General features: G+C 41.4%; 2 protein-coding genes and 1 long non-coding RNA gene across 3 annotated transcripts; 1 reads left to right on the forward strand and 2 right to left on the reverse strand.

Moving 5' to 3' along the window:
• Positions 1–2,237: 2,237 nt before the first annotated feature.
• LOC120291973 (probable beta-glucosidase btgE) lies at positions 2,238–6,195 on the reverse strand. Its single transcript, XM_039309803.1, has 3 exons — positions 5,866–6,195; positions 2,587–2,650; positions 2,238–2,479 (listed from the first exon to the last, which is right to left on the reverse strand). Exons 1-3 carry the CDS (start codon positions 6,193–6,195, stop codon positions 2,238–2,240), a joined length of 636 nt encoding a protein of 211 aa, XP_039165737.1.
• A 547-nt stretch (positions 6,196–6,742) lies between these two features.
• Positions 6,743–9,262, reverse strand: LOC108958831 (xanthine dehydrogenase 1-like). Its single transcript, XM_039308538.1, has 3 exons — positions 8,741–9,262; positions 7,109–7,864; positions 6,743–6,776 (listed from the first exon to the last, which is right to left on the reverse strand). Exons 1-2 carry the CDS (start codon positions 9,173–9,175, stop codon positions 7,751–7,753), a joined length of 549 nt encoding a protein of 182 aa, XP_039164472.1. The 5' UTR covers positions 9,176–9,262; the 3' UTR covers positions 6,743–6,776; positions 7,109–7,750.
• Positions 9,263–19,834: 10,572 nt separating this feature from the next.
• Positions 19,835–23,007, forward strand: LOC104437340. The gene is made up of 4 exons (XR_005549590.1): positions 19,835–20,044; positions 20,579–20,991; positions 21,088–21,258; positions 22,952–23,007. It is a non-coding gene; the product is annotated as an uncharacterized LOC104437340 (long non-coding RNA).
• Positions 23,008–23,660: the final 653 nt, after the last annotated feature.

Raw genomic sequence — 23,660 nt, forward strand, 5'->3', positions numbered from 1 at the left:
TTTCCCCTTTGTTTGGATGATATTTTGGGATGACAGATGCTCAATGCACTCTTGGTTTGTTTCCTTATCTTCTGGCAGCGCAAGAACTACATTTGTTGTAATACTGGAAATTGCTGCCTATAGTTTTGTGCATGCTTAAGTTACAGGAACTTTACTTTCCCAAATGGGATTGGACTACTTTTCTACCAAATGGCTGATCATTCTCCAGGGTTCATTTGAACATTAAAAAGACCGCCAATGAATGTTCAGCAGCTTCTAGATGAAGAAAAACTAGAGAAGCTCAAGTTTTGGATTATGAATATGGTTTTATTCATTCTGCTTTCTTAATTTCATCAACGCCACCTGTTTAATTTTGGTCTATCGCATAAGGTGATGGCATGAACGAATTGTAGTAAATATTATTTTAACATGAACTCAAGACATCGTTGATTATCCTTGAGAGATTAGTTTAGTTTGAGTTGATTCCATATTTAAGCTATCCTTGAATAGAGGGGGAATGTACATATGATCTTTTGAGCAGAAGACTTGCTCAATATACTTCATCTCAATTGTCATAAAACAGTGGAGCCTGATTTTAAGTATATAAGACTGACTTGTTCTCAAATCTCTTTGTTAGCTCGGCAAAACAAAACTTGTTAATGCTTCCCACAAAACAAGTAGGCATCAAGCAATTTTAGGTTCCACTAAACTCTCAATTCTGAGATGAACAAGGTGAAAGCTTATGCGATTCAGTCAAAATTATTGATTACAACTTCAGAGCAATGTCTTTGTCTAATCAGATTAGAACCGATCAAGATTTTAGTATAATGCCATGGCCACATCTTGGGGTTAGGAGCAATGTGTCCTACTTGACTTAGCTGGAGACAGTTGAAACTAGGTGTCCAGCGCAAGGACGATCAACGAGTTGGGAATTAGATATCCATTTTGTGCAGATTTTGTTTGCAGAGCCTAGGCCAGTTCACATGCTAAAATGCACAAGAGACGTGTTAAAAACTCATTTTACTTCTTGTCTTCTTCCAATCAATGATCTGTGCGAAAGGGTGGGGCCTTTTTTAATGATTAGACCAATGAAAGAATTCACTATGATTTGAGATGGAGCACTCGAAATTGTACATATAAAAGAAACTGTCATATAATCTAGTCAAGGGGAATTGAGTGATCAATGATTTTTGTGTTCAGAGTGAGGCTGCGTTTGGTTCAGCATTTGCAATGGGCTTTGAGTCCAATGCAAATGCTTGAAAGCCCAAAGCTACTTGGGAAAATGCGATAGTGTTTGGTAAAAAATTTTGCAAATGAGCTTTGTGTTGAATGTGTGTTTGGTAAGAAGAACATTTGCAATGAGCTTTTGATGGGTATAATGTATATATATATATATATATTTTATTTTATTTTATTTTCTTTTTTTTTGAAAAATCAGCTAAACCCTTCGCCGGCCGGCGAAGGGCTGCGGCCGGCGAGCCGGATCGAAGCGCCGGCGGCCGTTGGTCGAGGTCGCCCGAGGTCGGGCGACCTCCGTGAGGGTCGCGCGACCCGGCCGAGGGTCCGGAGGTCGCCCGAGGTCGGGCGACCCAGCCGGGAGGTCGCCGGAGGTCGCCCGCCTCGCGCGACCCAGCGACCGCCGCCCGGGGTCTCGCGGCCGCAGCGAGGGTCGCGCGACGACCCGACCGGCGGCGGTCGCGCGACCCTCGCCCGCGGCCGCGAGACCTGTGCGGCGGTCGCCCGGGTCGCGCGGCCTCGGGTCGAGCGACCCCGCCGAGGGTCGCCCGAGGTCGGGCGACCTCCGGCCCTCTACTGGGTCGCGCGACCCTCGCCGGAGGTCGCCCGAGGTCGGGTGACCTCGGCCGATGGCCGCCGGCACGAGATCTAGCTCGGGCCGTCGGCCGTCGCCGTCGCCCTTCGCCGGACCGGCGAAGGCTGCTCCTTTTTCATTTAAAAAAATATAAATACGGGGACAATAATGGAAATATGAAAAATCAGTGAGGGTAGTTTAGGAAAGAAAAAACTATTTTCAGCATTTGGTAGAATGCTGAAAGCTCAAGGCTGGTCCCTACCAGCCTTGGGCTTTCAGCATTTCCAAGTACTCTGCTTTCATTTGAAAGCTCCTTGGAGGGGTTGCCAAACACCCTCTCTTTAGCTGAAGGAGCTTTGGGGGCTGGATGGGCTTTCTAAATGCCCATCCAAACGCACCCTGAATTATCCAGGTTTAAGAATGCAGAAGCCCCTGTTTACTATCTCTCTCACTCTATAGGAATCTTTATGGCAAGTGAAGATGCCAGACTCCAAAAGGTCCCATCCTTTCCATCAATAACTGAGGCTTTTTTGGAAGTGCCACCACAGCCAATATATTTCCCAACTTCCAAGTGCCACATGGACATGCTGCCGAGGCAAGAACAAGCTAAGCTTGCAGCTTGTCCTGGTAGCATCATTGTCACGGGAAGCTTTGGCAAGAGTGGGAAGCACACAGTTGCTGGTGCAAGGGCTGTGCAAGGGTTGCGCTAGATATCAAAGTCTCCTCAATCGGAGTTCACCAAAATCCAATGCAACTGGTAATTCAGCTATAATATTATTCAAAAGTTTTGGACCTACTGGGTGCACTGCCTGATGAAAGCAGGTGGATTTGATCGGGTTCAACTGCAGGTGCAGCAACTTCCTATAATTCAGCACAGATGAAAAGATCCAGCTACCTAGAGACCATGCAATAAAGACAAATCTCATGAACTGATTAAATCTAGACCTTTGGCCTATGCAGGTGGCCCTAATCCAAAGCAGTTTGCACTAAATAGATGAGATTAGACAGATGACCTCCGGTTGCTCTTCGAGATGGTGCATCAGCATCACTATTCTGATATGCATGGCTGCCCCTCTGATCACTGGACCGCTGCCCAGGATGCTATTGCTAAAGGAAACCCCATCCGTTATCAAGGCAATAAGAATTTGATAACATCTTAGAATGTGGGAGCTACGTTGAAGGGTCTCAGACTTTAGCCTGATGCTAGTATGACTTCCTGTGAGCGCAGCATGCTAGCTAGCTCATGTCTTGAAGCTTCAGCATTGAGGACATTTTCTCATATGTAAACAGCATTTGCAACACAGCTCATGATAGCACAATTTATTTGTTGTTGGGTACGGAATTTGTGTCTCTAACGACGTGCCACTCGGAATCTCGGATGGATGGTGTCATTCTGGTTGTAAAAATTTGTGATTTGAAGTATTACTAGTTAAGATTTGGCAAATCTTAATTTGCTTAACACAATTTCCTTTCTGGCAAGCTTTTGGTATTCAAGTATATAATACAATAATTACAACATTAGATGTACTAAAGTGAAGCCATATCAAAAGTGCTTCTGATTTTCTGGATCATTTTCTCAGTCGATGACTTCTCATATGATGTGGACAGGTTTTGAAGAGTTACGGACTCATTGATGTGCAACAAGATGAAGCTTATGGTGATAGATCGTTGACTCCTACATTGCACAAATGTGATGTTAGATGGTTGTGCGCTTTTTGTTATCTTCTTGTACAGACACAAGATCATTATGAGTAATGAAGGTGACTCCTCTCAGCAATGATGTTGCACTCTCCACTAATTTCTCTTCCCCCCTGCATGTTCAAAGGCTAGAGAGTTTTGTAGAATCAACAGCCAGTCGTTGTCTTTATCTATGTGGCGCTTTAAAACAAGATGTTTAACTGTGGTTTATCTGTGGCTCATGTATAGAAATGGTGTATACAATATTTTCTGCTTTGGATACATGTGAATAGGCAATTGTTCTTTCATGGTAGGATGAGCTTGCAATTTTCAGCCAAATTGGCTCTTCACCTAGTGCCAACCAAATTGGCCCTTCACCTAGTGCGGATGAACCTTGGTCAAGTTAGCATCAATATCCAAATCCTCACTTTTGATTTGCTCAAGCAGACTTATTCGGACATGACATAATTGGATGCATGTTGAACGGGAGTCGTAGTTCTGAATTTTCTCATTCAAATTGCTGAAGCTTCTTTGATAATGGTCCCTTAAGTGACGCTCGATAATGGTTAGGCCCAAATAACCCACAAAAACACCAATCTTGTTCTTTAGTGTGTGGTTCATTTGCCCCATAGGCTACTTTTTGCAAAACCTAGAATATATAGTGTTAGGAATTTTCAATCAAACGTTTATAATTTGAATTTAAGAATCCTCAATCAAACATTTATAATTTCAAGCTAGAATTTGGTCGAAAATTCCAAAAGCTTCAGCAACATCTTTTTAGCGGCATCGGAAATATGCAACAGCAAAACAAATGTTAATGATGTCAACATAAAGATTCATTTTATTCATCCTACAAATAAAATACACATGCATTTACAAGCAACAACTAAAACTCATGAACAACCCAAGCAACATCTTCAAGTTTGCCAAATCTCTTAACACAATCAAGATTTTCAATTTTCAATCTAGGATTTTCTTTCTTCAGTTTTGCTGCTATGGCGCTGCCCACTTATCATCATGTCTACGTCCCTATCCAACATGATTTTCACTGGTCTGTTCAAGAGATATGATGGGACAGAAGCTACAGCAGCAAGGAACGCCGACCTTGCTTCTTTTCCTCCAAACCCACCACCAATTCTCTTGGTTTTACAAACGACTTTTGAGAGTGGCAGGCCGAGCACGTGAGCAATGTCACAAAACTGATTAGAGAACCCGCAACAAGTAGAAAGAGAGAAAGAAGGAAGAGAGAAGGAGGAGAAAGAGAACGTAAAACAAAGAAAAAGAGGGCTGTAGTTTTTCGTAATCACAGAAACCCTACACCCATTGTATTTATATTGAATATAAATTGTATATAACAATAATATTCTTATGTAAGTAAAAAGGAAATAAAACTCTGATAATAAAGGAAACTTAACACTCCCCCTCAAGCTGGAGCATATAAGTCACCATGCCCACTTTGGAACAACCAAACAACAAAAGCGGGACAAAATAATGCTTTGGTAAACATATCAACAAACCGATCTCTAGAGGCAACATAAGAAGTAGCAACCAACTTCTACTTCACAAAGATTCACTTAACTTCTATATGCTTAGTTTGCTCTTGAAAAGAGGATTCCCAAAGCAATATAAATATTTGTTTGATTATCACATATCATATCAATAGGTTGATTAATTGAAAATCCAAGCTCCGGAGAAGAGATTTCAACCACAACAATTCGGCCACGTATGTGCCATAGCACGATATTAAGCCTCTTAGTTTGTTTCTTCCTATAGATAGTAGCGCCCAATCGACAATCGTAGTAGTAGTCGTAGTAGTCGCAGTAGTAGTCGCAAAGAACGATAGTAGTAGCAGCAAAGATATGATACAGTGAGCAACCGCAGAGTAGCGGTAACGGTAGTTGATGCTTGATAGCAACGGCAACGGCGTGAGCGATAACGGTAGTAGTAGCGATGCTTGATGGCAGCAATAATAGCATCAACGGTAGTAGTGGTAGTAGCAACGTGTGATAGTAGTAGCAAAGAACAACAACGGTAGTAGTAGTAGCATGAGCCGCAATAACAGCGGGAGCAACGGGTAGTAGTAGGAGCAAGAGCGCAGCAATAGTAGCGACAGGAATAGAAAGCATCAACGGTAGTAGTGGTAGTAGCGAAAGTAGCAAAGAACAACGGTAGTAGTAGTAGCGGTAGCCGCAATAGCAAAGAAGAGCAACGGGTAGTAGTAGGAGCAAGCAAAGAGTTGACAATAGTAGCGGCAACGGTAGTAGCGGCGGGAATAGCAGCAGCGGTAGTAGTGGTAGTAGCGGCAGAGCAACAAAGAACAACGGTAGTAGCAAAAAGAACGATAATAGTGGTAGCAGCTTGCAGATATGAGAGCAACAGCGAGAGAAAAGAAAGAACACGATAGTAGTAGTGCTTGAGAGCTGCAATAGCGTGGTAGTAGGAGCAACGGTAATAGTAGGAGCAGCCGTAGCAACAATAGTAGCAGCAACGGTAGTAGTAGCAGCAATAGTAGCAGCAACAGTAGTAGTGGTAGCAGCAGCAGCAATGACGGTAGTAGTAGTAGTAGCAGTAACCGCAATAGCAGCGGTAGCAACGGTAGCAACAATAGTAGCAGCAACCCTAGTAGTGGTAGTAGCAGCAGCAGCAACAACGGTAGTAGTAGCAGTAGCCGCAATAGCAGCAATAACAGCAACAGTAGCAAGAGCAGGAGTCGTAGTAGTATCACTCATGACGATAATCTCAATATAAATATATCTACCACAGAAATCTCGATTCAAATAATTATATGCTTGATGGAAACCCAGCAAGACCAGTCAACCATAATCAATAAAGTACTCCGATTCTTGAATCCGCTTATTAGTAAGTGTTGTAATCCATGTTCACAAACCAAACCTGATGAATTTGATATCTTCCGATCTCATATGTATCAAAACTTGAAGAGAAAACAGATAAAAATTACAGCTTTAGGTGGCTGTGCACCAACCCTAGGGGACTCTCAAACCAGCAATAGGATCAAGTAATCAGGTAATTAGACCTGCTCTGATACCATGTCACAAAATTGATTAGAGAACCCGCAACAAGTAGAAAGAGAGAAAGAAGGAAGAGAGAAGGAGGAGAAAGAGAACGTAAAACAAAGAAAAAGAGGGCTGTAGTTTTACGTAATCACAGAAACCCTACACCCATTGTATTTATATTGAATATAAATTGTATATAACAATAATATTCTTATGTAAGTAAAAAAGGAAATAAAACTCTGATAATAAAGGAAACTTAACAAGCAACAAACAGTCTTTTGATGGTGCCTGGGGCACTGCAGAGGAAGAATACTATCATGTTACTATTTACAAAGTCAAGTCCTGGAATCCATTTTCCGCTTATAAAAGAACAAGGGTAACTAAAACATGCATATAAATCTCTCATAATCAAACTTAGCAACTGAGTCCAAAGCAACAATTCTGTCCAAAACACTCATCATATAAACAGCCACACTAAGGAATGGCTAAATCCAATCCCACAGCAACCCATTACAACTGACTTCAGTTATCAAGCAAGTTGCTATCCACGTTTGGCAATTCAATCTGACTGCAGAAAAATTCAACATAAAAGAGAGCAAAAAGAATGTTGGTCAAAGGCCTCACTCACTTGAGTGGAGGAAAGCATGTGGACTTCATTTCCGCCATCCACTGTCCATATGAGGGTGCAATGTGTCTCCAAGTAAAAATGTTCCTGACCTGCCACTTGAACCTCCCCCTGTATGACTTCGTAATATTCGCCCGACCGAAAGCAGAGATCCACGTCACCTTTTTGCAAAGACCTTTCTGTGTTGGATGAAAGCTTTCAGCTTTGATGGCATCTTCTATTGAAAAGAGAGCCGAAAGTTCTTCATACTCCACATGAACCTTTCTTGCGGCTAGTTTCGCATTCTCATGTATCGGCAACAACTACCCCAATAACCTGCGACAAATATATGGAAACAAGAAGACTTCACATACAAAGTGGCAAGGAAGAGTAAAAAAACTGTAAAAACATTTCCTAGTCTGGTGGTTAACTCTTGAATTTTCAATATGAGGGTCCCGGTTTAAGTCATAAGTTCGATTTGTTCGGGGGAGTCCCAAGCACATGTACAACATACAAAGATTGACTGCTATGATATACCTAGCCAACGCAAGTGACAGATTCTGAAGCGAATGCCTCCTCGTCTGATATAACAACCCCCATCTCGTTTTTTCCTGAGATGTCTTTTGCAAGAAATATGCCGGCAAATCCAGGAGAAGATTTCGCTCCTCAAGCATCTACCGAAATTATACAGGCATGGGGTTTTCTGCTTAGCACTAACGCGGCATTCAGACCGTCAGGCGGCAAGGGTGTGTCATCAGCATATTCCGCCTCAACTGTGACCTGAAGAAATAATAGCAGATAAGAATGTGAAACAGTTATTCTCAGCATATGGAAAAAAGCAACTGATAGGAAATAAAAATTTACAGATCACATCATGATGACATCTTCATCGCACAACTATATAAAATGTAAGATGAAAAACCTTGCTCGCACATTAAACAATTGACACAAAAGTTTTTAGGCACATCAGTCAGGACCATGTGCAATATTAGCGTACTAAATACATCAGAGAATTTGCAGCAGGATAATTCACAAAACAAAGAAACAAAGATGTCCCGCCTAGAAAACAAAACATAATTGCAAAGAAGGAAATAGAAAAAGGAAATAAGGAAGAGTTAGAGATAGTCATTGAAGAATGCAAAACAGATATCCCCCGAGATCAGAAATGGCCATCCTTCATGAGCTTACTTAAATATTATCCGGTGACAAACTAATGCGAAGTTATAAAAAAATAAAAAATAATAATAGTTGGAATTTTGGGTTGAATAAGCATCAAGAACTGTCACCGGTTAAAGATTGGTCACGTCAATATGGGAAGCGAAGACTAACTGAACATTCTGGCTTTATTTAAATTTGTTGTAGCAAGCAAATAGAAGTCTAAAGTTTGTGAACTAAATTTTGGGAAACGGATGCAGCCATTTCATGCATTCTTACGTGTGTATATCTTTATTTCAACATGTTTGTAGGCCCCGAATTCATACTATTGGATGAAAGGAAGGTGCAACTGAATACCTGATTTGATGGCAATCACAGAAACTAAAATTGGTTTTGAGGAAAGTAGAACTAAGTCCCATGATTCAAATGAAAATATGCAATGTCAACCACGCAAAAGATGCAAGAGTCTCACCGTTAGATTCCCAGATGTAGTACAGATACCTGTAGCCTTGAGGAAAGGTGGATCTCAGGGGATCCCACGGAAGTCCCCTGCTTCACAATTTCGTAATCCTGACTTCCAACAGCAGATGGTCTTTCAAATGGTTTTATGGCAGATATATGTGACAATGGTATCTCTTCCCTGATGGATCTCATCTCATCCATCTCCTGAGAAACCCAGAGGAAAAACTTAAAAAAGAAACTAAGTGATAGAGACTTTCGAAACTCAACCATCCCACCCGGAGCATCTTCCTTGATGATTATGTCACTCCTCAAAACTTCCAGAGCTCCTTGCAAAAGCTCCTGATTCCAAGTCTTTCCAATCAAGTACTCTTTGGTTTGCCTTGCAGCAATAGATAAAGGAGCCACTCCACCATAAACGATTGAAGCATCTGCAACAACCAGATCATCATCTTTTTTCTCAAGAAAAACACGCATTCCAGCATTTACAATGGCAATATCATCATCCCTCCTGTGAGCTTGCTTAAACTCTTTTACATACTCACATTAAAGTACTAGATTACAACAGCACTTTGTTAAGCACTTCAAAGTTTCCATTTCAAGAGGTTCTCTTATTTCTCACCTAAGTAAGTCATTTGCTAAACCCTAAACTTCTTCCACCAAGTACAGCATGACCTATTGAACACCGCAAATAACCAGCACATACTGAAAATGGATTCCAGGCGTAAGCCATTTAAACTATAGCTAATACATTCTGAATAGGACATTATCCTTGATATAGACCAGCAAAAGCATTGCATAACGTGCTGCAAATCATAAAGAATGCACGTGAATAATGTGCTGCATATCAGATTGACAGAAAGAGAGGAGATGGACAAAGTCACGCAATATATTAGTTGTATCATATATTTATGACAGCAAAAACAATAGGCAGTCCAAACTCTCTTAACTTTACATCATCAACATGATATATGTACACCTCAGACCAATAAAGAATGCACACTCACATTAAAGTACTAGATTACAACAGCACTTTGTTAAGCACTCCCAAAGTTTCCCAAAGTTTCCATTTCAAGAGGTTCTCTTATTTTTCACCTAAGAAAGTCCTTTGCTAAACCCTAAACTTCTTTCACCAAGTACGGCATGACCTATTGAACACCACACATGGTAGCAGCTCTCACAGCTCTCTGGTCACACTAGACTGTAGCAACAAGTGGTTAGTACTTTCACCTTCTTGCTTGCCCATAAAACGCCAATTAATATACACCTTACCCCCTTCTAAGATTTTCACCAATTCAAATTGCTCCTAAGAAGCTTCACATGCAAAAATGGCAACCTAGGGGCGTTAGAGTTTAGCTTCCAAATAGGCATGGAAATGAATTATTGCAACTATGCAGAATGATGACCAGGAAAAAAAACAATGAAAACTTGCAATTTTGGGACCAAGTGAAAGCTTTGCCTATGGTAAAAATTGGTACCCATGTGATAACAACATAACTAATGACTTTTCAGGCATTGCTGAACTCCTATAAAATCCCTTCCGTCACCCCGTCAGACAGAGAGAAAGAGAGAAAAGAGAAAGCGAGAAATTACCTGGACAAGCCGGTGCTGGATCTGGGGTCGGAGAGGGGGTGCGGTGGTTCGCCGGTCAAGCGCTAGTTCGCCGCAAAGAGAGGGAGGGTAGACAGAGAGGCAAGGGGAGAGAAAGAGCAAGGGACAGACGAGTCGGGGCCAGATCCAGAGCCGGAGAGGTGACGCGTTGGTTCGCCGGTCGGAAAGAGGGAGGGCAGAGAGAGAGGGAGGGAGGTCGCATGCCGGTTGGTTGCTCGCGGTCGTCTCGCCGTTATCCTCCTGGTTCGTCGGTTGCTCGCGGTGGTTCGCCGGTCGGAAAAGGGAGGGTGGAGAGAGAGAGACGGAGTTCCTCGGACAGAGAGAGCGAGGATAGAGAGAGAGAGGCGTGAAGAAAGAAAACCAGGACTGAAATCTTTTCGAATTGGCGCCTCTTTTTCTCTGCGGAATGTGGATCCCACGATGACACGTGTCGCGCTCCCACTGCCTTCTTATTTGCTAGGCTGGAGCATAAGACGCACCTAATATTTTCTCCAAGCTCCGACTATAGATATGCATTTTTACTCATACCCTCATAAATGAACGCGTCTCCACCTTGTTTGACCCCTATGAAAGATCTCGAATTTTTCTCTATCCTTAGCTCTCCTCTTGCTCCTCCTCCCTCCAATCACCAATGCTGAGTCTAGGCCACGGACTAGCAGCGTCACCAGCCAAAGACGAGATGTTGAGTGTAATCTACTTGAAAAAGAGGTGCCTTTTTTTTTTCTTATTTATTAGCCAAACAAGGAAGATGCACAGTGGATCTAAGGACGAAAACCATCTTCTTTGCCGGGCCTCAGATCTTGAAAAAAGAGCCATATTCTTTGCTTGTGGTCGGCCATGGACGGTGTCTTGAGCCAACCGCCTCAGGCACGCGTCGCTCCTTAATGGCCATCATCGCCTTCGCCAGTGTTGCGCCCCTTGTCCACGACCGTCGTCAACACGAGTTGGGGCGGCTCGACCTAGGTGCGAGGGACCCGCCGACAACGATTCCACTGGTGGCCGCGGCGAGGGGAGGTGCCTGCAACTCCAGCTAGCACACTTCAAGGCTTCTCGATCTGCGGCAAAGTTGTTGAGCTCTTCGCCGGCAGTCATGGACGAGCCAAGATCTGGAGCAACAAACCAGATCTGGAGATAATCTCCGCATCCACTCTCTCCGTCGTCTCGCTGGATTTGGAACTGAGGCATGGGCGGATGTTGGGATTGTCAGATTCCCAAAAACCGGATTCGACACTAAATCGAACCCTTAAACTTGTGCGGAAGACGAGCCCAGGAAAAACACATGTATCACCCATCCTAAAGCACAGCACGGAATCGAGCGTACCTTGTTAGCCACAGATTAAACATCAACTAAACACCAATGCTGATATGAGGAAGAGAAAACCGATCCCGTTCGATCCGATGATGTCAATTGGCCTTGAAGGGAAGATGGTGTCACCTTGTCCTTACTATTTTCTTTTGGAGCGTTTTTGAGGAAACAGGAAGGAGGAACGTACGTAAAAATGCGTGGGCCCTAATCTTGTGGGCCAAGCTTTAGGCCCAACATGGGCGGACAGGCCAACTTAAGCCCATCACTTTAATAAAACCATCATCTCCCACTCGCACATGGTGGGCCGAACATGATTCTCTTTACCTCTTTTCAACATTCATACTGGTGAATAATCCGTGCGACCAACATACTTTGAGAGCTCGTTGCTATACATCTGTTAGGAATATATAGTAGCTCATAATGGGCATCACACTCTGAGTAGATTTAGTATGCAGTACCCTAGATCGATCGATCACATTTATATCTCTCTTGATCTTTTTTAAACAATGATATATATATATATATATATATATATATATATATATATATTGTATTCACAATTATAATTATCCCAAAAACAGTCATAATTGGTCGACCGGTGAATACAAAACCACAATGTGATTCTCCAAATTCGATCTTCCTCTTTCCTTCAAACTCTCAATTTCAGTTCAGCTTGCTTTTCTAGAAATGCCCCATTAAATCGAATCAACTCATGACCATTGGCAACATCCTAAGATAATAAATACTAAATAGAAATATTGAGAATAAGTAAGAGTCCCGAGGGTACTAAAATTGAGGAACTCTTTTCCTCAAGAGTCTCACACAGCATAAAAGTTGAGATCAAACTTTTGCCACTCTTATTGGTCGTCTCATGCATATGCAGTATGAAATACATATTACGGTATTAACTCATTTCACATTGAGCGTATGTCTACACCTTCAATACCATACAGATGATAGTTTAGACATATCCAATGTCTAACTCAAGTTCACAAATCTACTCATTCACAAAATTCATCAGAACTCATATCTGGCATCATAGACAGATAAAGTAAAATATGTGGGTTATTTTACTTTCGGACATAGTAAGTATAATGTCATCATCTTAACACTCAGTTAAGGCGACTTATGTATTTTAAGCTTGAGCTCTCGATTATCACATAGATAATAAGCTTAAAAACAGTCTTATCTTTATTTATCACACAGTAAATAGAGGCGATTACCCGTGTGAGTGGGCTAATCTTATATCTGTTCGACATACTTTCTCAACTTAAAGTAATGCACTAAGCATTAAGATACATAAAGATCAAACAAAGATTCATAGGCATTAATAATGAAAAAACACAAGTTCATTGATGTGAACAACTTAGGGAAATTACAATATCCAGTACATCAGACTCTACGCAATCCTAGAGATTTTATATGACCACAAAATGCATTTCTAGGTATTAGCTTTGTCATAGGATCTGCTACCATTTTATGCGTAGATATGTACTATAAGTTCACATCCTTTCGTGCAACCATATCTTTGACAAAGTTATACTTGGTATTTATATGTTTGGTCTTGCCATGATATTTTGGATCTTTGGTGTACGCTATAGCTGCTTGGCTATCAAAGTTAACAAATAATGGATTTGCAGCTTTTTCAATAACACCTAAATGATCCAAAAATCTCTTAAGCCAAACTCCTTCTTATACCGCTGCTGATAATGCCACGAACTCAGCTTCCATCATGGACAAAGCTATACACATTTGCTTCTTACTGCTCCATGATATGGCACCATTGTTCAGTAAGAAAGCAAATCTATAGGTAGATTTTCTTTCATCTAAATTTCCTCCCCAATCAGCATCTGAATAGCCTTCAAGTCGTAGATCCTTTCCTTGGTAATTCAACTTGTAATCAGCAGTTCCCTTTAGATACCTCGGTATTCTCTTAACGACCTTCCAATGTGCTTGACCTGGGTTGGATTGATATCTACTCACCATTCCAACTGCAAAACATATGTCAGGTCTTGTACACATCATAGCGTACATCAAGCTCCCAACAGTACTAGCATAAGGAACATGTTTCATTTATTCATTATCTTATGGAGTCCTTTGATACAGTCTATGGTTTAATCCTTCACCTTTTGCAATAGGAGTGTCTATGGATTTACAATCTTGTATACGAAATCGTTCAAGAACCTTATTTATATATGTTTCTTGCGAAAGAGATAACAATCTATTCGAACGATCTCTTGAAATTTTAACTCCAATAATGTATGCAGCCTCACCCATATCTTTCATCTCAAAGTTGAAAGATAACCAACTCTTCACAACATTTACAAACTCCCTATTGCTTCCGGCAATTAGTATATCATCAACATATAATGATATGATCACAAATTGATCTTTGGATATTTTGATATATACATAATGATCCTCATCTATCATTGTAAAATCATATGCCATTATGGCATTATGAAAACGTATATACCATTGTCTTGACGACTACTTAAGGCCGTATATTGACCTCAAAAGTCAACATACCTTTTCTTCTTGGCCTTTCACTATGAAACCAACAGGTTGTTTCATATATATTTCTTCCTTTAATTCTCCATTGAGAAAAGCAATCTTTACATCCATTTGATGTAACTCAAGATCCATACTAGCCACTATTGCCAGAATAATGCGAATCGAGGTAAATCTCACTACAGGAGAAAATGTTTCTTCATAATCAATTCATTCCTATTGGTTATACCTCTTCACCACAAGGCAAGACTTATGTTTTTCTATCAAGCCATTAGCATTTCGCTTTATTTTAAGAACCCATTCGTTCCCAATAGCTTTGCGTCCTTTTGGAAGACCAACCAGTTCCCAAACTTGGTTTGACTTCATTGACTCAATCTCCTCTTCCATTGCATGAATCCATTTTTCCTTACTAGGGCAACTTAGAGCCTCATGTATATTTCTTGGCTCATCCTTATCTTGTGGAGCAATCATAAAAGTTTCCCCTTCAATGTCAAAACGTCGACGGGGAATACTTTGGCGACTTGTTCGCCGTATGGGAGATTGTACATTTTGCACATCATTCCCCATTATGCTCCCACTAGGATTAGATAATGATGACATCGTCTCATCATGTGGTTGTAATTGATAATGAGTTGAATTCAATTCATCACTTCTCATATTACTCCCACTTGGATGAACTCTATTAATATCATTATCTTGATCCAAGGTTTCGAATATGGAGTAATCTTCCCATATTTCGCCCTTCTTAGGAAATTCATCCTCTAAGAATGTGACATCTCGTGATTCAAATTCAGTTATACTCTCACTTTCTTGCTCACCTATGAACACATACCATTTCGAGTGTTCTGAGTATCTTATGAAAATACTCTTCTTTCCTCTAGGACCCAATTTCTCAAACTTGTGAGAAGACTCATAAGTATAGGCAGCACAGCCCCATGGCTTAAGAAAACTTAAGTCTGGTTTTCTACCTGTACATAACTCATATAGAGTGGAAGTAATTGATTTGGAAGGCACCCGGTTAAGTATATAGGCAGCAGTTAACAACGCATCACTCCAAATAGTGATAGGTAAGTTAGCATGCACCATTATGGACCTAACCATTTCTAGTAGGGTTATGTTTCTTCTCTCCGCAACACCATTTTGTTGAATGGAATAGACAACTGTCTTTCTATTCCTTTTTCATCACATAATTTTCTGAACTCATCAGATAAATATTATCGACCTCGATCGGATCTTAATACTTTTATTTTCTTGTTTAATTGATTTTCTATCAAGTTTATAAACCTTTTGAAACAACTTATTGCTTCAGATTTATGAGAAATCAAATAGACATATCCGAATCGAGTATAATCATCTATAAAAGTGATGAAATAAACAACCACATGCCTTCCTCTCACATTCATTGGACCACAGACGTCAGAATGGATTAAATACAGAGGAAATTCAGCTCTTTGACATTTTCCAAATGGTTTCCTTGTCGTTTTCCCTTCTAGGCAATGCTTATATATGGGCAAATCGATTTTTTCAATGTTACCCAACAAGCCCTCTTTGGCTAGTCTATTTATACGTTGTTGGCCAATATGACCAAGTCTAACATGCCACACATTCACATCATTATCATATAAATTAGGAGATGTGAGAAGGGAGTAACAAACATTTGCATTAACATAGTCAATATCTAATACAATAAAACCATCCAGAAAATAACCACAACCATAGTAGTTTGTATCCAAATACAAATCCACACCTCTATTATGGAAGTTCATATTAAAACCTAACTTGACCAACACTAAGACAGACACTAAATTTCGACGAATCTCCGGAGCATACAATACATCATGTAAGAATAAAGTGTGTCCACCACGCATGTTCAGTTGGCAAGTGCCAATTCCTTTTATTTGAGCTCTGGAGTTGTTTCCCACATACCCATTTAGTTCCAATTGGTACTCGTCGGAATTCCACGAAAGATCCTCTATCCTTCGCTACATGGTTTGTCGCTTCTAAATCTACAGTCCACAAATGATTAGACTCAGTTAAGAATACAGAACTCAACACATAGACAAAGTTCTTAAAAGCACAAGGGGTGTATACCTTCTTTGGCTCACGACAATCGCGAGCATAGTGATCCTTCTTGTCACAGTTGTAACATTTCATCATTGTAAACTTCTTCATTTGAGGACGCTTTCCTCTTTCATGTTGGTTAAACTTAGGTTTCTTCCCTGAAGGACCTACTTCCTTGCATTTCCCTTTATCAAACCAGTTAGGACGTTTGCGCTTGGAGCTCGAAGCTCCATGTGAGCTTAAACCAGCATGATAGATTTCAGCTTCCGGCTTAGCCGCCAAGAGGCAATCCTCTTCCAGCTCAAGATGACGCACTGTATCCTCAAAGGTTTTGACATTTTCATTATGGGTCAGGTGCACCTTCATATGCTCCCAACTCTGAGGCAAGGAACGAATCACTGCTTGCACTTGCTGCTCATCAGTGAGGACATGGCCAGTATCTTTCGGCTCATTAATCATGTTTGACATCTTTCTAAGATGTTGCTTCATGGTTTGACCATGAGGTTTCTTATAAGAGTCAAACCTAATAGTGAGCTGCCTCAGTCTGATCACTGAAGTATGACCAAATCTTGCTGCCAATACTTCCCAAATTTCCTTGGCATTCTCAAAACGCCCAAACTCTCGCATGGTGTCATTTTCTATGCTACTCAGCAACGTAATGCGAGTAAGAGAGTTCTTTCTTTTCCATGCAGCAAAAACTTCCTTATCTCTCTTGTGCTGTGTAGTGTTTCATTTTTCAGGTTCTACCATGGTCAGGTTAAGAGCTTTTAGTACTTCTTGCTCTTCCAGCACATATTGGATTTTCATGTGCCAGATATCATAATTGTCACCATTGAGCTTTTTACCTTTGTTCAGCTCGGCAACTATGCTCTTTGTGGCTGAAGCCATTGATCTGAACACATCAGACATATATGCACGAATTATTAATGCATATCATTTATACATCCATTTTGCACAGACCCATCATATTAATAAACAATTTCAAGTAAGGTTTTAGAATCAAAAGGTCACTATGTTTCCAATCATCCTCCAAAAATCCTAACTTAAAACTATCATTAATATAATTGTCTTATGCAAAATAAATTCTATGAAGTTATAAAAACTTCTATGAACTACCCACAATAGTCAACACTAACAAAAAATAAATAATATTTGACATCTAATAGAATAATAATGCTTTCACATAATACAACTAACATATCAATTACTACATCAACAACAATCAGGTAGTAAACATTACATAAGACGTTCACAAAGCACACTTAACAAAGGCCAGCCAATACATCTAACACCAAGTCAGTACACGAACTGGGAAAGATCCTCTTTTGTTCAATTTCTTGATATTTTCCCTTGTAACAATCCAGTAATATTCATCTATAAAATCCATCATAATTTTCTTATATGAAGCGGCTCTTTTGACATCCCATATGCGATTCAACGCTTCTTGCCATTCTGGTGGAAGGGTGTTCATGAAAAATCGCACCATTTCAAACTGTGGTAAGGGACGACCATTCCATATTATCTTTTGAATTTTTCCGTTGACTTCAGGGATGTGATCAATTAAGTCACCACTCTCCTATCGATGATCAATCAGCTCAGCTATTAACTTAGAAAGCCTTTCCTTTTATTCATCGGTAATTGCGCGAATAGGTGTGCGCAACCTAAGGGGAGGCATTTGTTGCAGGAACAAATGCAGAACAAATAAGAGATCACATATAATCCACATAGACTTAATTGGAAAAAAAGAAACATATTCTTTTCCTCCTCCTTTTTTTTTTTAGGTCAACAGTCAAAGTCAACGGCCAACGGTCAACGGTCAACGGTTGTCGAGCGAACCAGTTGGACTGGACGGATCGGTCGAACCAGACGACTGGCTGGTCAGGCCAGTCGGGCCAGGTCGGACAGATTGACTCGGCACGTGCCTCAAATGCGCGTGCAACCGCGCATGCGCCTTCCCTAGTGAATCAGCGTGTGCAACCGGTTCATTCCGGCTGCGCGTGGGGGCGCGTTCGACGGCCGTTGGTGGCGTTCCGCCACTCGTCGCGATCATCTCAACGAGACCTTCCATCCTACACTATCAAAAATCGATTTCGACTTACTGAAACTCGAAAAAGTTGATGAACAGTGCTCGGGGTCGGGATTTTCGCCCCGATCGGTGTCGGCCGATTATTTTCACGAAAAAATCAATAAGAAATCATCCATAAACATGAAAGGGGTTGGGAAAAACATGGAAAAGGATCGGGAAACAAGAACTACGGTCTGATACCAATGTTGAGATTGTCGGATTCCCAAAAACTGGATTCGACACTAAATCGAACCCCTAAACTTGTGCGGAAGACGAGCCCGAGAAAAACACATGTATCATCGATCCTAAAGCACACCACGGAATCGAGCATACCTTGTTAGCCACAGATTAAACACCAACGCCGATATGAGGAAGAGAAAACTGATCCCGTTCGATCTGATGACGTCAATTGGCCTTAAAGGGAAGATGGCGTCGCCTTGTCCTTCATTGTTTTTTTTTTTTTTTTTCTTTTGGAGCGTTTTGAGGAAACGGGGAAGGAGGAACGTACGTAAAAATGCCAAAAGGTGCGTTCCTCCTCTCTTTTCTCCCTTATATATGCTCCTCCAAAAAAACGCGCCCCTTCATCATATTCCTCCATCCACGCACTGTCTTGTGGGCTGCAGCCCTAGGCGCTTGGGCGGACGGCCAACTTAGGCCCCATCACTTTAATAAAACCATCAGCGGAGGAGACAACCAAATTGGTTTGATGCAGCGCCGGCAACTCCAACTCCGCCGGTGGCGATGGCGGAAGGAGGGGCAGAGGTGACTTGGGCGGTGGAGATGGCGGAGCCCGGGTGGAGCAGAGGTCGAAAATGGAGGGGAAAAGAGAAAAACTTAACTTTTTAATTTAATTTTTTTCAATGACACGTGTCAATTTTTAATTAAATATCAGTTTCGTGAGTGCCACGTTATTCCTGAACCACTGAATATTTTCTTCCATCGTCCATCGTCCTTTTCTTAGCCCCACTCCATCGTCCTTTCTCCATCGTTCCCACTCCATCGTCCTTAGCTCCACTCCATCATCGTCCTTAGCCCCACCCCATCCGAACGACTTTCGCCCTGCAACGAAAGCCTTACTCCATCCGAATGAGTTTCGCCCTCTCGATGGCAGGACGCACCTTAGGCCCACTCCTTCCAAACGAGTTTCGGCCCGATATCGCCTCTTCCCTTGCCGGATTGAGACAATCCTGCAGGAAAGGAAGAATCACCAGAAAAGAGGTGATCCCTGGGATCACCTCTTCCCGGAAGAAGACTCTTCTTCCACTTATTCTTGAAAGAGGTGATCTGTTAATATACAATGTAAAGGAAAGGAGATCTCTTCTTCTTCCACCATTCCTAAGAAGAGATCTCTTCTCCTCAAGAAGGGAATTCGGATTCCGAGAGAAAACTTGCGGTGGCTGAGGGAGAGCCTCGGGTTGTGAGTGCCTGGCACCGTCTTCTTTCAAGCTCCGCGCACTGCCCGGCATCAATACTTTTAGTCAATGCGCACTTCATCCTAAGCCATTTTTAGCCTTCTCAGAGGCGGATCTGCTCGGAGAAGAAGGGAATTATGGGCGCGTAAACAGTGGAGGATTATGGGCGCATAAACAGTGGAGTCCATACCACCGGGGAAGAAGAGGTAGTAGCAGTGAAGCGACTGAAGGTGGGGAGCGGACAGGGAGAGCGTGAGTTCCTGACTGGGGTTGAAATAACGAAGCCGAGTTCATCACCAGCATGCCGTGTCTTTGGTTTGGATACTTCACGCACGAGTTGGTGCCTAACAACACCAACACCTTGGAGTTCCACATACATGGTGAGCATGTTGGCCCCCCTCTTCCTTTGGCAATTCCTTTGCCAAACTCTTTCTCTGCCTCCGTTCGGCAACCACTTCGCCGGAAGCCAGTTTTTGGGGTTCTAATGCTTAATGTTTTTTTTTTTTTTGGTCGATTAATGCTTAATGTTTAGTTGGAAGGAAATGAGCGATTTGGGAAATATTTTCCGAAAAAATAATGACTTTAAAAATTTTAATAAATGGATTTTTTTTTCATTTTCCTACGGAAATAGTTAGGCATGGATTTCTGTAGGTGTTGAAAACATTTCGGAAGAATTTTTAAAATTACCCATTTTTTGCTACCCGTGATTTTTTATTTTATTTATTTTTGAAGAGAGCTTAAGGCAAATACTATAAGGCACGTAGCCCAGCACAGGTTAGCATTTTCTAAGTTAGGTCATTGTAAGTTTTAGATTTACTTTTGCCTTTCGTCTTTTATTGAATCAATAGTTGATTAAAACTGTGAATCCTAGAGCTTTCCTCTTGTATTATACATGAGAAACGTTCCCTGTGCAGGTCATCCTATGACCATACATGGCCATATCAAGGGAGCTAACTTGCTTGTGGACTTCGAATTTGAGGCAAAGGTGAAAACAAACTTATTTAATATATACTTTAAAGAGTCCGTATTGATGTTTCAGACCTCAATTGGTCGCATTTGAAAGTATAAAACTATACCGATTTTTTTTTTTAATAACAAATCTTCATGTTTCGACTTGAGATATTTGACTTATAGCAGATTCGATCCTTGTATCTTCGGGAGCTCAAAGCACATAGCGATCGGGACCGTGGCTGCAGCTTCGCTGCTTCTTGCTGCGTCCGTCCAAGAGAGTGTCGCCAGACACTGACCGCAAATTGTATCTCAACTTGATCTTCACAGCCACTATCGTCACCGGAATCTTCCAGTCAGTCTTACGGTTCTACTTACGGTAGTATATATAGGAGCGATCGCACAAATTTTCTCCTTAAGTCATTAATTAGCGAAGAAGCTAATCTCATCTTTTCTTTATTAAATCTATGAGCAGACGGGTTTGTCGTGGACTTTTTGACGCACTCGACAATCGTCGGTATCATGAGTGGAGCCGCGATTACAATTTGCCCGCAGCAGTTGAAGGGCCTCTTTGGACTGGCTTACTTTCACCACCAAAACGGACATGATCTCTGTCATGCATGCTGTGTTGAATAACCCACACGAGGTGCGCGACAAGTCAGTGATTAAATTATCTTATATCTCCATTCATTTGCTTTTCTTGGGTTTTAAACTATTTTACTAGGGACGATATGACAAAAAGTTCTGTGTACGAGAACTTAGATGAAAGGAACAGGAAACAAATAGACATGAAATTAAATGCATGAGATTCACTTAAATGGTTTCGTTATCTCCAGAGGTATTGAAATCATACTTAATATAGTTATGGACCGAACAAAGAAAATGATAGAAGTGTGACTAGAACGAAACACATATTTAAACATCGCTGGCCTCCTGTTGTCGATAAAGGGAGGGCTAAGGGAAGACCGTGAGGAAAACGTCTCGTCGAGCCCAACATAATACAGAAATCTATGCACATGGTAAATTTCCCCAGCCCAATAATTTCTATTCTTCTCTTCCCCAGAACAAAAAAAAAAAAAAAAAAATAGAAACCCGTTTGATAACGGCAAGTTAGTTTTTGTTCTCGGGAACAAAAGTTAGCCGGGAATGGTTTGGAATAGAAATGAGAAGTAAAAAAAGTTGTTTCTTATTCCGGGAACAAGTTTAAGAAATAAGTGAATTTTTTTCTTTTATTCTTCTCTTGCTGACCGCCATTGACCGCCCTTGACCGCCACCCTGTCGTGGCCCGCCGCTGCTGTCACCGGTCGTCGCCGCCGCCACCGCACGTCGCCGCCGACCGACCGTTGCCGCCGCCGCCGGGACAACCGCCGCCGGTCATCGCCGGACGCCATCGCCGGTCAAGCGGCGTCCGGCGGTGGCGGCGGTCTACTAGCAAAAAATAAAAAACAAAAAAATATAAAAAAGAAACTATTTTTTACCAAACGCATTTCTTTTTTTTTTTCTATTTCTAGAGTAAATTTTGTGTAGTTACCAAACGGGTTTTTTACATAGAAATTGTTCCCCATAATAGAAATAGAAAAGAACTATTTCTGAAAAAAAAAAAAATTGTTCCCGGACAAGAAATGTTACCGTGCGTAGCCCTAGTCTTGTGCTTTAAAAGCCATGGTTGGGAATTTACACTCTCCTTTATGTTAATTGGAAGCGTAAAAGATACTAAGGGTTTTTTTTTTTAACCTCTTTTCTCGGAACATGCTGATTTAAAAACATTACTGTACTTTTGGGCAATGGAAAAGTGCAATGCACTTGGGTCCCCTTGGATGGTGACGCCTACATGCAATGCAAGAGGCCATCTAGATGTCAACGACTCTTGCCACCTCCTCCCAAGTATAAATTACACGAGGAAAAAAAAAACTGAGACTGTTAAAGGATGAGATAGATAGATAGATAGGGAATCAAGGTCTTTAAATATCATCAGCCAACTAAAAATTCATAAAATTGAATCAATGAATATCATGTATAGAAAGATTTGCACTAAGTTTTGGTAGAATTTTAAAGTGTTGCATGTGGTAACTAACGTCAATTGGACTGGCTCAGAAAGGAAGTGAGAATGCGCGAGCAATCCTAGTAGGCTCTGGTGGCAGGTGCGTGGCGTCATGTTGTTTGAAATAGTTGAGGATAAGAGATGTCTAAAGGCAATATGCAAGCTCAGAGCTCTCCATGGCAACATCATTTTACGATGAACGTAAAAAATGTTTTGAATTGATGGAGTTTAAGTATCTTTTCTCCTTCCTTAATTTTTTTTCCATTTGATTTATTGGTTTTTCCTTTTTAATTGAAAGGGTCCACCAAGCGGGATTCCAGTGGTAAAACGGCACCGTTACTCCTACTCCCAACCGAAAAAAGGAAAATAACAGCTATTATGAGATTTCTATAGACGCACGTTACGGTTGGCCCACTTGTCACCGGCGCCTTCTCCTTTTCCTCTCTATCTCTATCTGGCTCCCTCATTCGAGAGGCCCTCCACCTTTCCTTTCACCTTTTCCTTCTCATTGAGAGAGGAGAAAGGCAACTATTTCTCTACCTCGGGAGGCTCGCTCTTTGTCGTTTTGGGTGGGCGTACTGCGGAGTCCTTACCACCGGGGAAGATGCAGCAGTGAAGCGACTGGAAGGTGGGGAGCGGACAGGGAGAGAGTGAGCTCCTGTCTGAGTTTGAAATAATACGCTGATTTCTCAGATTCAAAAACCTTTATATACACTTTCAGCAGGTCAAAGATACTGCGTAATTTTAGGGAAGAAATCGAGTCACTCCCTTATGTGATGCGAATATCGCCATAATTTTAGATAAGCAATTGAGTGGTTTGACTCAATAGGAGATCAGGTTCGAGTCACTCCCTTATGTGATGCGAATTTCACCTTAATTTTAGATAAGCAATTGAGTGGTTTGACTCAATAGGAGATCAGGTTGGATCAAGTTTCGATGGGTGAGTTCTAGTGTAACATTTGGGCTTTGTCCCTTTCGGTACCCAAAATGATGATGATTATAATAAT

This window comes from Eucalyptus grandis, chromosome 3, assembly GCF_016545825.1.
Source record: "Eucalyptus grandis isolate ANBG69807.140 chromosome 3, ASM1654582v1, whole genome shotgun sequence".
Classification (NCBI taxonomy): Eukaryota; Viridiplantae; Streptophyta; class Magnoliopsida; order Myrtales; family Myrtaceae; genus Eucalyptus; species Eucalyptus grandis.

Coding starts and splice junctions, on each gene's coding strand:
- LOC120291973 (XM_039309803.1), bottom strand. CDS start 6,195: ATGAGTGATACTACTACGACTCCTGCTCTTGCTACTGTTGCTGTTATT. Junction 2,651..5,865: donor TCTCAAGCACTACTACTATC/GTGTTCTTTCTT, acceptor GCTGAATTATAG/GAAGTTGCTGCACCTGCAGT. Junction 2,480..2,586: donor TTCATCAGGCAGTGCACCCA/GTAGGTCCAAAA, acceptor ACCCTTGCACAG/CCCTTGCACCAGCAACTGTG.
- LOC108958831 (XM_039308538.1), bottom strand. CDS start 9,175: ATGCGTGTTTTTCTTGAGAAAAAAGATGATGATCTGGTTGTTGCAGAT. Junction 7,865..8,740: donor ACCTTTCCTCAAGGCTACAG/GTATCTGTACTA, acceptor TTATTTCTTCAG/GTCACAGTTGAGGCGGAATA.